Source organism: Silene latifolia, chromosome 11 (assembly GCF_048544455.1).
Source record: "Silene latifolia isolate original U9 population chromosome 11, ASM4854445v1, whole genome shotgun sequence".
NCBI lineage: Eukaryota > Viridiplantae > Streptophyta > Magnoliopsida > Caryophyllales > Caryophyllaceae > Silene > Silene latifolia.
The window spans coordinates 100,873,892-100,890,094 of record NC_133536.1 but is presented as its reverse complement, the minus strand read 5'-3'; the positions used below and the strand labels follow the sequence as shown (position 1 = coordinate 100,890,094).

At 37.3% G+C, this 16,203-nt stretch overlaps 2 protein-coding genes across 2 annotated transcripts; both read right to left on the bottom strand.

Moving 5' to 3' along the window:
• Positions 1–4,764: 4,764 nt before the first annotated feature.
• On the bottom strand, positions 4,765–8,313 carry LOC141611831 (amino acid transporter AVT1I-like). The gene is made up of 3 exons (XM_074430469.1): positions 8,084–8,313; positions 5,483–6,090; positions 4,765–5,362 (listed from the first exon to the last, which is right to left on the bottom strand). The coding sequence occupies exons 1-3, from the start codon at positions 8,211–8,213 to the stop codon at positions 4,841–4,843; spliced, it is 1,260 nt and encodes a 419-aa protein (XP_074286570.1). The 5' UTR covers positions 8,214–8,313; the 3' UTR covers positions 4,765–4,840.
• A 1,022-nt stretch (positions 8,314–9,335) lies between these two features.
• Positions 9,336–11,873, bottom strand: LOC141613725 (uncharacterized). The gene has a single exon (XM_074432469.1). It carries the CDS (start codon positions 11,871–11,873, stop codon positions 9,336–9,338), a length of 2,538 nt encoding a protein of 845 aa, XP_074288570.1.
• Between the last annotated feature and the right edge of the window lie 4,330 nt (positions 11,874–16,203).

Here is a 16,203-nt window from a genome sequence, read left to right as displayed (position 1 = left end):
ATACTCTTAAACTTATACATGCTTCACATGAATTGTTTACGTTATGTTGGTGCAATCATTGTTACTCGTATTTGTGACCGGAGCGTGACGGTTTACATTGTGTGACTACTCGACATTCCTTATTTATTTGCCCTCGGCCATTGGGTCACGATTATGTGCCATTGTTTCCGAGTTGGGCTGTCTTCCTTCCGCCTCTTCGGACCTTGGGGTACGGATAGGTACCATGGTTCCGATTTGGGGTTACTCGACCTTGGGGCACGGCTAGGTGTCATGGATCGAGTCTTGGATACGATTTGGGATTGTATGTCGAATCGGGTGTCGTCCATCCCGAGAGTCTGGCCAGATTTAGACTAGGACCGTATTATGATCGTCGTCCTACCAGGAGGTTGGAGTCTAGGGGTTTGTCTTGTTTTGAGTCAATCCTTTGTAAATGTCTTGCTTGTTACGGTCATTGGTGTGTTCTTATATACGAGAGTGCACGTCTTCTATGCTTGTTTGTGAGAGTCTTGGTCCTATCGGATACTAGTGGTGAGATGCAAGCCCCTAGTTGCGATATGATCGCCGGGATTGATGTTCCCATCCGTTCTTATGGTGAGATGTAAGCCATAAGTATGAATGTGACATTAGTAGCCAAGTCCCGTGCTATGGTTGTTAAGAGGTTTTCAAAGGAATGGCTATTGGTTTCCATCCATGTATTTTCTATCCAATTGATCCGTTGTTTACCTTCTTCATATGATTCGATGCCTAATCTCATATCCATGTTTTGGTTACCTTGAATGCATGTTTAATATAATGTACCATGCCTATCTCATTAAGAATGCAACATGCCTATATCGTTATGATTATCATTATATTCCCTTGTTCATATCATTCAAGTATGATGCATGATCAATATGTTTAATTAAGTTCTTGCTTATGTGCATTTTGACATATTGTGGCCGGGAGAACCCCCGAGTTACTCCCCACCGACCGTGCGTTCATGTTTACATGAATGACAGGTTTTGTGATGCAGATTATGGGGAAGACGTGTGAGCTAGCGAGAACGTTGAACCTTGGACCTTAGTTATAGGTTGCTTAGACTCACCTATCGTTAGACTTGTGTTTATTCGTGGGATATCTTTTCCCCAACGCACTTGTTTTAAATTGTAAAACTTAATTATCTTTCTTTTCATTTTTGTTTGATCACTTATGGTGAATTTCGCACTTTAAACTCTTAAAGGTTTTTTTTAAAATCTCGTAATTTCCGCTTTATTTTTGATGCCCTATCGAGGGGTGTCACATTCCTACTCTGTTTTTCTGCCTTCTTTTATAGTTTTAGTTTGAACACTTTTGGAGGTTTTTGTTTTAGCCCTTTTTAGAAAAGTGATAATTGTTTAGACTTGACCATTTGTTCTTTTAGCCTTGATAATTTTATACATTCTCATTTTAAAACAGTTAGAACTTTTATCTTTGTGTTTTTAATCCCATTCGACAGTGTTTCCGCCACTGTTTTGCACTAGATTTTATAGGGGATTACAGATATACTAACTTGATAACCCAACGATTTTTTTCCTTGAAAAACAGGTAACCCAACGATTTTAATGATGCCACCAACCTTAAAAAATATTTTAGTTAAAATTTATATTGAAAAACCTTGAAAAATAATTCAATTAATTTTACACGCTATATCAAGTGTAGGATGAATTACACAAATTCTCATTGAAGACATGACATATCCGTCACAAGCTGAAGACGGATACCATTTTACCTCACAATGTACCCACTTTTTCTCTCTCTGCAACACTATTCATGTGGTCCCCTTTCTCCACTAACCCATTTTGTTACCATTTTATCTCACAAAATATCCGTCACAAATGGTAACCCGTCACAAGGGAGACCAATTGGATGAATTAATACTCTAATTGAATCGTAAGAGAAATTTTTTACATGCACTGTTTGTCAATTGCCTTTTATCTACGTTACTCCGTACTATACTTTAGTGCATTTAAAAAAGCCATCCTTTACGGACTATACATGCTAGAAGAGGTCTATTTTTTCGTGTAAAGGGAATTTATAATAGCAATTTCGGATAATTCACGTGGTACCCCTGAAGTTGGCCACTTTGCACAAAATACCCAAATTTTTTATCCAAAAATCTTAAAGAGGCCATAACTGGTGTTTACTAACTTAGAAAGTGAAGATTTTTTTTTTCAAATCGATCATCTTTCCGAGTGCTACGATTTGAAAAAAAAAATTGACGAGTTTGGAACTCGTGACCAGGAGATATGCTCACTCAAAGTTTGTTCGGTCGAAAAAACTTTGACGCACAACAACTCCTAGTAGCGGAATCCAAATGCAACATTTTTTTTTTCCAAATTGTAGTTCTCGGAAAGATGAACGATTTGGAAAAAAAATTCGTCACTTTTGGAACTCGTAAACACGAGTTATGACCTCTTTAAGATTTCCGGATAAAAAATTTGAGTATTTCGTGCAAAGTGACAAACCTTAGGAGTACCGCGTGAATTATCCGTAGCAATTTTGATGTTCGGGTTTGAAATTAGACCTTAAGTCCACCTCCAACCCTATAAACTACTCCTTTCATTCATATTTGCTCTTCTCACTTAACTTTATAAGATCAATACTTTGTATACCACGGAGGAAGTATTTTTTTTTTCAAAGTAAAGAACAATTCATTAATAGAACACCATACAACACTTACAAAGGATAGGTATAATCGAAAACAAATCTAATGGAAACCAAAAAAAAAAAAAAAATTTATTATAAACTAGGGATCTCAAAACAGCATCTGACAATTCGGCTCGTCCTATTATCGCTATCTCCATGTAGCTTTTGAGGGGATCCTTCGTTTGATTTATGAGATAAAATTACCTCTGACTGGTTCCAAAGATCGTTGACAAATCACTTGTACCCTTTGAAAAAACACGCTACGAACCATCAACGAACTACTCTTGAGACTATTAATGATGAGACTAAAACCACGAATAAATGGAAAAACCCCGAAATAAGGGACAAAAAAAACGATTCTCACAAAAAGGGAGACTTTTATTGAAGAGAAAATAGATCTACATACTATTGATTGAAATATGAAATAATTTTGGGGTTTATGAAATAATTTTGGGGCTTACCATCGATTTATAATCAATGGAAGCCCCGCGTATAACTGATGGAGACTAGGGTTTTTAGAGTGTTTTTTTTTAGAGAGAGAAAGAGGAGTCGTCACTCGTCCGGGGGAAGTATTATTTTAGATACCCTCAACTATTTTTTTTTTATATATTATTAGTACTAAAATATGGTGTTACTATTTGTAGATTGTGTAGGCTATTCAAAAATTATACACATTTAGGGATTGTTTGGTTGATCAAGGAACTTAATTTTCCTAGGAAAATGCAATTCAGGGGAATTAAGTTCCCTCATCCAATTCAGGTGAATTTCGGAAAAGTGTTTGGTTGCTCATGTAGGAATTAAATTCCACAGGAATTTCCAATGACCAAGAAGGGGAGTAGGTAAGCAACTTCCCAAATCATGTAGACATTGGAAGTTCCTGTGAAGTTCTAATTCCTACATTTTGTAAAATTTATGGCAACCAAACAACCCATGTTTTTCAAAATCATGGGATTTTTCAATGCCTATGTTTTCTAAGTGACAACCAAACAACCCCTTAGTACTAATATCAGTGATTTTTAACTCAAAACTTTTGAAAACTAATAATCTCAAAGACTTTATACACATATATAGACCTGGTAAAATTGACCCAATTAGAATAAACTCGATTTGACACCCGAACTCAAGAACCGAGATTGACCCGAATCTGAATTAACCTGACAAGCACGCACGGGTATTATTATGCATAAATAACTTAATAATAGTTGACTGAAAATAAAACGAATCCAAAATAACCAGGTCCGACCTAAACTTTGCAAACCCGAAATTAACTCGATCCGGTGAGCTGTTTACCTGTCTATACACATATCACTGAAAAAAATAGTAGTACGTATAGCAGCAATAATTAATCATTATTTAATATATGGGTAGTTTTGAAACAAACCCATCTTACCAAAAGTAAAACAAACTTTAGTTAAACACGTAGAACAAATTTATGTTACATGCATAAAAACAATTTGTCTATCAAATTTACTAATTTTCATTTATAATATACGTAATAATATTTCTTAGCTATTCTAATATATGTGTCATTACTTATAATTTACTAATTAACGAATTTTGGTTGAGATGAAATGATCCATTTATGTATGTGTGTTGAACTCTCTAAACACGAACTCGACACGAATGACTTATTCTTTAACTATAGAGGGATATCTCTCATCAATAATGAGAATTTGTGTATGCAAAGCTCATAAAGACATGTCTCAGTTATTAAGGGTCATTTTGGTGAACTACACCATGTTAATGGAGATACCGTTTTGTATTTAGTTAAAAATCAATGGTGTCTATAACAATGAAAAAGCTTACATAGTATAACCAAGTCATTTGGTGTTATAAAACTGATATGATTACTTATAAATACAAAACTTTTATGTTAAAAGCACTAGTAATTATTCATCGGTTATCAACCACATCAAACGGGAAATTCTGTTTCATCAATGATTCATTATATTTGGACTTTATTATTAATTTAAGTATATATATTTTTACATATGATCACAACGAGAGCCATGTGCATCGCACATGCTTTCAACTAGTATTAATATTAATATAGTAAAATAACAAGTCAGTCAGTCAAATTAATATTTAATACAGTAGAAGAACAAGTAAGTTCACTCAAATTATTATGGACCTAAATTGTAAGAGTACTACAAAATTACTACACATTAAACAATAATCAGTAACGAAGAACAGTACCCTGTACCAATTCTACCAAAGAAGTGTATGTACCAAATATCGCAATCAACAAACTTATCACTATAGTTCCTACTACTAATACCTTCTCACTTCTTAGACTGTCCCCCGAAATCTTTAAGTAGCACAAGCATGGCAGCGAAATTGAAGCAGTAACGCTTAGAAATGCGCCAACTAGTGACATGAGAGACCCAAAGAAAGGAACAACAATGGCTACAACAACTTGTGTAGAAACCAGAGCTGTCCTAATGAAGATCCTGAAGTGCCTCTTCTTGCGATAATCCGGAAACCAACTTTCAGCAGCACTTGCCACTGGCTCTAACATGAGCGCGTATTTTGACAGTGGATTGATCAGTGTTGTGTAGATTGCTACTTTAGAGCTTAGTTTATTCGTGGGAAGGTTCAAGGTTATTTGGGAGTTTACCTTTGGACCGAACATGAGGTACCCAAATATCGCCATTGTAGCATAAGTGATTGTTGAGCTGAGGAAACAGAAGAGTAACATCTGCAGCAAAAATAATAGGAGTATAAGCATGAAACAGCATAATATAAGCATAGCAGTAGATTGGTAGAACAAGCAAAATACTAGCTTAAAAAAACTACCATAAATGATGCTTTTGCTTACCCTTGAAAAATGATGCTTTTGCTTCATGGAGTTGAATAAGGTGGGGAAAACAGGATGGGCGCAATAACAGAATCCATATAGGCTTACTGCTGTAGGAATTCCTGACCACTTTATGAGATCTCCTTTGCTGCTAAATCCGATCCCCTCAAACGCACCAACCCATAAAATCGATGCGAGAATAACAAGAGACGCAAGAACACCAGTTGCAGAAAAGTAAGAAAGGATGCTTAAATTATCCAATAAGACAGTAGGAAGGATTACAAGGGCGACAATCACCACAAAGGTATCTCTTCCTCCAAATGTAACCCCATAGACCTCCAACTCCAGATTAGGGAAAAGGTTATTCAAGTTGTCGCCTTCCAAAATCAGGAAACCTGTTACTACCAAGTAAAGCTCTGTGCACATAAATATCGACACAACTCTCCTGCCACTATTTCCAAAGGCACGCTCACCAATGTCAGGGTAAGATCTTATGGTTGAGTCCGCCTCCATGCATCGCTTAATAAGCAAGCCTGCATAGAACGCGGCTAGGGCCACCGTAAAAATCAACAGCAAGCTTAACCACCCGCCGGATGCTAGAGCATATGGTACTGATAGTATTCCGACTCCTAAATATATTGTTTTGGAGTTAGCAAGAAACAACAAAGCAACAGAAAACAAGGAATGAATGCAAGGAAAACCGAATTGAGATCCTCAATTAAGATTATAAACTATTTAGCATGCATCTTATGATGACAACATATAAGTAGGAGATCCTAAATCAAAGATGTCGGAGACTAATGTATGTGTAACCAAGCGTCAAACTCGCTTCTGCTATGAAAACTCATACAATTTTGGGTTAACATAGAGTGATCAAAGGTGATAATATGTCAAGTACTCCGTACAAAGTAAGCAAAACGAAGAGCGCATAACAAACTCCAGCCTTACATAGTTTGAAAACAACAGGCAATAAAAGTGTACAAAGTAAGCAAAATGAAGAGCTCATTCGATAGGAAAATAAAATAAAATAAAATAGATATTGAGTACGAATTATTGAATTATTGAATAAAGTGGAAAAGTATCATAAATATGCACCACTATGCATCAACACAAATTCTCATTGAAGACGGGCATATCCGTCACAAGCTGAAGACGGGTCAAGTAATACCCAAATAAGTAGATAAGACAAAAACAAAATGCTACTCCCTAGGCATTCTGCTTTTGTCTTATCTACCCACTTGGGTATTATTTGACCCGTTTTCAACTTGTGACGGATATGTCCGTCTTTAATGAGACTTGCTGATGCATCAAAATGGAGTATAATGAATAGTTTAATTTGCTAGTATCATCTTACCATCCCTCAATTCAAATGAATTCCAAACGCTTTTTTAATATCTGTGAGATATATTTTAATGAAATGTATGAAATTTATTTGAAAGGAGGGAGTACTACTTTGTATCACAATCAAATAACCTCGTATCTGTAGTACTCCGTAATTATTACTGATATCAGCATCAACTTTAATTAACATCTCTCTACTACTTTGTATCACCATCAAAACTACTAGCAAGTTATTTGATGACACAGTACACAGTACAAATATCACCATATCATGATTTATTGATTTACTTTTGCTAGTATCATCAAGTTAACTTGCTGGTATCATCTTTGTATCGGTTGAAACAAAGTTAAAGCAGGTGTCAAAAACAGTAATTAGTGAAAGAGAGAGTATCTTCTTTTGGAGGCTTTTACCATGAAACTGTATCATTGACAAATTTGTGATCTTAGTAAACATCGAATATACTACCATAGTGTTTACTTTTCCTTGATCAATTTATTGGTTACCAAATACCAATTAATCCAAATCCTGATTAAACAGTGCCACCCTAGCTCATACAACTGATTCAAACAGAACATCGAATTAAATTACAGCTCTTAAATGATTAACTGTTAAACCTTGGATCATGGACAAGTGACAACAATGTTATCAAACTACATGTTGCAAATTTGCTTTATAATATGGATTACTATGTAGCTTCTTTTTTTCGGTCTTCTCTTGAATATGGGCAATAATAAATTATTAAAAATAAGCAACATTTAATTTACCCACTTCATTTATGTAACAAAAATAATAATTATTATTATTAGGGAAATGAAATGATAAATACAATCCAATTTCTTGTATTTAAGTATTTAATACCTTTCTAAATTTGGTATTAATTTAAGTATTTAATATCCAATTTTTTGATTTATTTCAAAGTTTACTTTATAGCATTACCAATTCGCCCTGTTAATAATTTTCGCCCCTTAACTAGAAATCCTAGCTCCGCCACTACTAAAACACTGCTCATGCTCGTGATATTCTTTCAACTCTTCACTTGTCCAACGAATTCAACAAGTCGTAGTTACCAAAAGAGCTACATTTAGCGACTGTAGGATTATTGTAAGCTGTACAGTCATTTAAGAATTAGTACTACTACTCACTAGGCTTCGTTATCGAAATACAAAAAAAAAAAAAAAAAAAAAAAAAGAAAGAAGAAATAAGTAATCCATTGCATTAAGTAAAAATGAAATTGGAAAAAAAGAAAAAAGAGAATAGAAAAAAAGAAAAAGAAAGAAAACCTGAAAGAGCATTGAGGCCATTGAAGAAAGTCTTGAAAAAAGAAGTGTGGCCTTGTTTATAATTGTCGTTGTTGTTGGCCTCTGATTGGTTTTCCAAGAGAGGGTAATTAATCATCATATCTCTCTCCATTGTTTGGCCTACAACTCGGAGATAATAGGGAGGCAGAGGTTTTTGTGTTATTAAGATTTTCGAGGAAACAAAATACCCGCCTTTCAAGTTCTCACCAACTCTCCCTCCTCCTATAGTCCTATGTACCAGGAAAGGAAATGGGTCAATTGTTTTAGGTCAGGTTGGCTCCATTTGATTTCGGTTTTTTGGGGTTGACATCAGGTTGTCACCCTTTTCGGTTTGGATGGAGATAAAGCGCCACATAATTATAAAAAAAAAAAACGTAGTTGCTCATTCATGGACGCACTTTACTCATTCACGGACTTTTTGTCATTTGTTTTCCATACTATACCCTTCTAAAAAAAACAACCAAATTCTCTCTCTCTCTCTCATCTCCCTTAACTCATCAATACTCATTAATCCACTCAAATGATTCAATTATGGATATTAACACTCATGTTGCTCAAGTAATGGTCATGATTTAATTAATTATGTATGAATCATATTAAATTAGAGAAATTTAGTTAATAAGGTTAATGAATTAAGGTTTATAAATTTGTGTTGATGAAATTAGGAACACGGGAAGGCTGCTGGGGTGGAAGGGAAAAGGGAAGAGTTCGGACGTCGGAAGGCGGCTTGTGGTGGCGGCGGCGGCGGAAGGCGTCGTGTGGTGGCCGGCGTCGTCAGAAGGCGAGGGAGAGAGACGACGATACGGCGGGGATGCATGTTATTGTTGGCGTTTAGGGTATAATGTTGGTGTGGTTGCCGGCGTTTTGGTGTGGTGCAGTCGTGCGAAGGCTTTGATTCAGACCATTCGCCTCATAACCTTGATTTCGGCCCGTCTCAGGGAGGCGACAGGAAGAGGAAGGGGAAGGGACTGAGGGACGCGGCGGCAGGGAGGAGATAGTTGTGGCGTGCAGGTTCATGGGGTTGGGGTGGTGCGGCGGTTCTTAGGGAGCCATATATGGTCGTGCTGGACATCGTTGGGTGGTGGTGGCGGCGGTTGTGTGTAGTGGTTGATTGGTGGTTTTTGGAGTGAGTAGATAAAAGGCTTATTTTTTTAGACAAAGGTGTACTTACTTTTTATAAATATAAACAAGAAGACTTACAAGAAACCGCTAACAAACCAGGTTTCATTACAATTTAAGAAAGCTTAACATGACTAAAACTATTAGAAACAGCTATCGGGACTATAGGCATGTCACTTTTGTAAAGCAACTGTAGAAGTTTGTCGTTGCTGATTTTGAACAGCACCGTTTGAAGTCTACGAGAGGAGGCATAAGACATAGCCTCCAGTAGAGCTATGATGGTAGCTTGAAGATGAGAGTTGCATAAACAGTCAGTACAATCGTGAAGAACAAGATTGTTGTAGTGAATTTGAAAGGAACAAGATGACATATATTTGTTGAAAGCAGCGGCAATATCGAAGCAGTGGTAAGAGTGCTGTAAAACTGAGAAAGAGGGGCAGGACGCTGGCTGTTTAGAAGGTATAATTACATTCTCCGGGAGCCTGGAACTGAAAGCATGCTGCTGTGCGTGAAGCTGATCAGCGTCATGTATAATAGCAACAGGGTTGACAAGGGAAGCTTTAAAAATTACATTATTCCTGTGATTCCAAATAGCCAAAAGTAGAAGGGTAAAGTGTATCTGTGCGCAAGAATCATCCGCATCAGTATGAGATAAATACCTGAAGATATTTTGGAACCACGAATGAAAAGGTACATTAGAGGTAGAATCCGTTCGAACTCCAAGGTGACTAGCAAACCAAACTCGTTTGATGACTTCACAATCTCGGAAAAGATGGCTCATAGATTCAAAATTCGTGCGGCAGAAACAACAAACAGGGTTAATTACCAAACCCCTTCTAATTAACACATCCGAAGTAGGTATAATTTGATGGGCCATTTTCCAAAGGAAAATCTTAATGTGAGGTTGACATGGCAGATTCCAAATTAAATCACATTGGAAGTCGGAACTATGGCTTGCAACAAAGGAAGAAGACAAGGAACTTTTTTTCAGAAGGAAGGAGTAACCAGAACGAGCTGAGTATCTTCCGTCTTCCGTGTACTTCCAATATATATAATCATCCATAGGTTGGTGAGGGATTTCCAATGTACATATACTTTTTGCAGAAATTTTATTAAAGAGCTGAAAAATAACATTCTTGTTCCAATGAGTCGAGTCTAGCAGAAGATCATCAAAAGTAACCGATTGAGGTTGCATCAGAGACTTAAAAATAGGCTTATTACCAAGAATCCAAGCGTCGGATTTAAGATCGATCGATTTTCCATTTCCAAATTTCCAGGCAATTCCATCGCCAAGTAAAAAAGAGGTCTTGACAACGCCTTTCCAGGCAAAAGACGCAGCAGAATATTTTGATTTGCTAGAGGGTAAAGGAAAATCATTCTTGTATTTGGATCGAATAACTTTGGAAAAAAGCAAAGACGGCTGATGGTGAGGGCGCCATAAATTTTTGGCCAGCAGTGCTTGACTAGCAATCGTTGCATTCTTCAGGCCAAGCCCACCATTCGTCTTTGGTTGTTGTAATTGATCAAAAGGTAACCAGTGCTGAGCATTTGTATTATGAGGTTTTTTCCACCAGAAAATATCAATTAGGTAATTTATTTTAGAAGTGATCTGCTGAGGTAACGGAATAACGGAGGCGACATAAGCAATGGATGCCATGAGAATTGAGTTAATAAGTATTAACTTAGCTGCTTGTGAAAAATTTGCTGGCCTCCATGAAAGGATCTTATTTGAGAGCTTGTCCAATAGAAACTGAAAAGACGGCAATTTTCTTCTACCCAGATCAATTGGGATGCCCAGATAAAGTCCGAAATTAGATTTTGATTGCACATGTAAAATGTCAAGAATATGCTCCTTAAAATCCGTCGGAGTATTGGGGCTGAATTTGATATATGATTTCTGATGATTAATCATTTGACCCGAGATAAAGCTGAAATCATTCAGCATTCTTCGCAAGGACTCACAGGCAGAGGTTGTAAGACGAAGGCACAATAGCGAATCATCTGCATATAACAAATGAGAAATAGCAGGGCTTTGCCTAGAGAGTTTAATGCCTTCAATTTCACCATTTGATTCAGCTTTGAAAATCAGAAGCGACAAGATCTCCATGCACAAAATAAAGAGGTAAGGCGAAATAGGATCACCTTGACGCAACCCACATTGAGGAAAGATACGGCTGGAAGGAGTAACAGTAATAAGAATTTGCAAAGAAACAGTTCTCACACAAGTTTTGATTAGCTTTCTAAAAACCTTTGGAAAACCAAAAAGTTTGAGAACTTTGAATAAGAAGGGCCAGGAAACTCTATCAAAAGCTTTATTCATATCCAGCTTAATAGCCCCATAACAGAGGGTACCCCTTTTCCGTTGATTAATATAAGTCAAAATCTCGTGTCCAAGAAAACCCCAATCACTGATTAAGCGTCCGGGAACAAAAGCATTTTGATTTTGTCCAATGATGCCATCAATTACCTTCCTGAGCCTAAGAGCAATACATTTAGAAGCAGCTCTGTAGATGACATTACATAGACTGATAGGTCGGAACTGAGAAATCATCTCAGGTAGTTCAACCTTCGGAATGAGAACAACATGAGTGTTGTTCCAAGCAGGAGGAAGAATACCTGAGTTGAGGAAGTGTTGGAATTCATTTAATCTCATTAATTTACATATTCATATATGTTCAAATTTATTTAGTCATAAAATAAATTCTAGATCTTATGCATGCAAACTAAAACAAGAGTAGAGAAGAAATCGTCACTTCTTACTATGATGTTTCGGATTAAAGGGCACAAGTAAGATCTCCTTCTTACTTGTTCTTGAGCTTCCTTATAATGGATGAACAAAGGATCCAAAATAGAATCCCTCCCAAAAGCATATACCAAAGGAATACCCTTAAAGACTAAAAATAATATGATCTAGTATTAGGATTAGTCTTACTTAAAATTTTGACACAAAATATTTACTTGTTCTCTCTTGTTTTCGGTTGAGAGAGAAGAGATTAGTGAGTTTTTATTTCTCTAGGATTTTCACAAATAGTAGAGAGTTAATTTTCTTACTCAAGAAAAATTAGTTGAAGTGGTGAATTATTGTAGAGGAAAAACCTCTTAGCATCACTCTTGAAAACCGGTTGGAGGGGGGGGGGGGTATTTTAAGCCTAATGCATGCAAAAGTTGCTCTTCTCAAAAGCTATAGGGTTGCATGGCTACTAGTTAGCTTTTATCATTGTGTTTTCCACTTAAAACAATTAACACAATTTAAACCTTATACTCCCTCCATAATTTCGGCACATGTGACATAAAATGGGAGGTCCATTTTATTTTGTCATTTGTCAATTGTAACATATGTGACATGTTACTTGACATGTGAAATTGTAATGTATTTTTAACATATTAAAAATCAACATACTCATAAAATATGTCATATACAATATCGACTAGTAATTCGTCATTACTTGTACCAAAACGGTTTATCAAATTATAAATTACAACGTCTTGTTTTTATAATAAATTATTCACTCAATTTCAATTTCAATTGTTTCGTAAACAATAATTTTATCTAAGTAATAAAACAATTCGATTACTTAGACCGTATCCAATTTAATCAAATTATAATAAGATACCTTAATCTTAGTCACAAATCATCCGTCAATTTTAAGTAATTTAATTAACTCGTATCGGCATACGATTAATTAAATAATCAATTAAGAGTATTTCCCTATAGGTATGACCTAAGGGGATCAACTGATCACCACCGTCGCACGACAGTAATGTCAAACTCTACTCAGCCAATCATTACCGATATGTGTGGACCAGTTGACTGTAAAATATTACATCCCACATGTATTCTTAAAATGAGATTTAAACATGTGATCATCATGATCGACCGTTGTGATCGCATTATTGTCGAAGGACACATATTCCAACAATATCCCACTTGTCCTCGACAAGTGTGCGTCACCAATTCTCTTGTCCTATTACTATCTCCCACTCAATGCAAGGTGTCTTTCAGGTCGTACTTGCAAGTGATCATATCGAGAGTGGTTTCCTCGATCTGGAGAATAACTGATTGACCGGAGTTATCTACCATAGATACCTTCCGAGCGTGGCCACGCATTTCCAGTTTATTTCTCCTCGAGTGGCCCTGAGATATTGTTTTAACCCTGACAAGGGGGTGGACAATTCCTATCGCACTATTCCCTTCGACTAGCCACATCCATCATAACCCAAAATATGCCCATTTGACCCCATTTACGAAGGCCGTAGTAACATAAATCAAAGTTAATCTGAAACTGTGCCACCTTAGGCGAACAGTCTTTAGTCAAAAGAATCGACTCATTAGAATACTATAGTAGCTCTCGCCACGACCAGGCTATATAAATTTGCCAGAACTCTATAAGCGGTCATAAGGCCCGACAAAGTGTTCCTAACAGTCTGCCTATGTGATCGACTAGTCATCTCACATGACTCTATGGCACTTGAACTTGCCATCAATCGCATCACACTCTAGTCACTTCGAGACGTCACCTCATACAAGTGACTATGGGCGAATACTATGTCAATCCAGGTTCACTTTAACGGGGTTCAATATTGTCTCTACAACCCGTTTGGATGTAACAAAGTAATAAGAGAGTTTTAAAGTAAAACTCGAACAACAAATGCGATTATCACATATGAATAGTCTGATACGTGCATTTTATATAGTCTTTTTAGCCTATTTTATGCACGTATTTCTATGCCTTTATCGTGGTTTATTGCTACGAAATGCCCCGAATATGCTACTTTGGGTTATTATGTCTTATTTGCAGGTATGGATCCGAAAGTAGTGAAATCAAGCTATTTACCGTCCGTTTAGCATGCATTTGGAGGAAGAGATAATTCGGAGCTTGGAAAGTGCTATTTTGAGATGCGCATTGGAGTAAGGAAGTTAGGCGAGCCAAGAGAGTGCTTCAATTTGCTAGTTCCTGCTTGTAAGAGCCATATCTCTAGTTCTACAACAGTTACTAAGGTAATTCCAGTTGGAGGTGAAAGCTTATCCTCTTAGCTTTCCAACGCCACCAACCACGCCTTATTTGTCCAAGTAACGAATAAATGGCAGCCGTTTGAAGTTCAGTCTGCGAAGCGAATTACGTGCGAGAAGTGCTCGATCGAGAACTACTTCTATTCGACCGAGAGCCAATTTGCTCGATCGAGAGCTACCTATTCTTGATCGAGTGATTTAAGAGAAAGAAGTCCTCGATCGAGAGGAATTGTTCTCGATCGAAAGGAATGCCAAGGAATATCACTCGATCGAGTGCTTTAGTTAGTCGATCGAGTGGATTTTTGCTTCGGGCTGGGCTTTTTAGGTTTAATTCCGTCATTAGGTTTAATAAGCCCTATTTTCTTATAAATAGGGAGTCAGTATGTCGATGTAAACTCTCTCACACTTTTGCTACATTGCTGATTACTGTTACTCTGTTCTTATTTCCGGATCCTTAATTTCGATTTCTTCTCTCTTTTCTCTCTTTTTATTTAATGTTTATTATTCCCTCTCCCTATTTATTTATTGTACTTATTTATTCCATGTCTAGCTAAATCCCCCTGGTATGTTAGGATTAGGGAAGCCGTGGTAGCGATGCTTTAATTGTATTAAATAGATTAGCCTGCGATAGGAATTGTATTAGGCAATTTAATTGTTATCCTGTCGAATGAATGCATGCAGGAGACCATAAATCTAGTTAACCCCGACCTAGATCGAAAGATTGGAAGGGAAGGCTTGCTTAATTACAATAGGGTATTGCGGTGAGGGCGAAAGTTAAGTCGTTTTTTACGCTCTAGGGCGGTTTAAGGACCGAAAGGTGACGACCATAGCTCTTCTTATCAATAGTCTAATCGCCTTAGTATTCATGATAATATAAGATCTGATTGCTGCCACGGTGGACCGACTCCTAGCATACTTCCTTTCTCTTATTGTTAATTCCCTTTATCCTTTTCCTCTTGCCTTTAGCCTTAGTAGTTTAGTTAAAATCAATTCAACCCCCATCGTGACATTAGACAGATAAATAGACAAATAGATAGTACACCGCCTCCCTGTGGAGATCGACCCTACTTGCCGCTGACTTCTGTTAGCAGTAATCTAGGTATTTTATTTTTGGTACGAAACGACAGTATCAAATTTTGGCGCCGTTGCCGGGGAGGCAATCTATTTATTTATTTGTTTAATTTTACCTGTTTTTAGCCTCAGGGGATTTTTCCCTTGAGGCCGTTTTAATCTTTTGTTTAGTGCTGTTTTGATAGGCCTTACAGGTACTACCTAGACAGTTCTAGGTGAAAGACAGTCAAAGGGAAGGCTTGAGTACCTTTGACCCATCACCGATGTCCCATTATATGGAACAAATGGTGATCTCTCGAGAGATGTGGTTCTGCTGAGCACAATGCAGCTGTAGTTGTGCCGCCACATCCGCCCTATCAATGGCCACCGCAACAAGATTCCCCTGATATACAAGAAGAAGACATTGCGGAGCTGAAATCCTTGATGGAGGCACTGGCATTCCAAGTGCAAGAATATGTCTCGCGATTTGATGAGCTCGAGTCTGCAGTTGCTCAATTAGCAAAAATGAGATGGAGAGAGAAGAGGTCGCGAGTCGACATATTTAATGAGAATGCTTGTATCACAAATGCAAGAGAGTGATAGGTATATGGACGCTCGAATCCCCGAACTGGAGTCACAAATAGCTCGGTTAGCCGAGATGCAAGAAGAAGAGGTTTACCTTCTTTGAGCGGTTTTTCTCCCGAGGAAACCGTGTTGCCCAATGATGAGGATGACTTCTATGACTCGGACGACGAGTTCCTTTCGTATTTCACTGCCCCACGTGAAGATTTCAGCTCTATGCAGGAAGAATCACTCGATCGAGTGACTTATAATGGTCGATCGAGTGAATTTCCGAGAAGACAGATCCTCGATCGAGTAATATCCCTTCTCGATCGAGTGACATGCGGGAGGATAGTTCTCG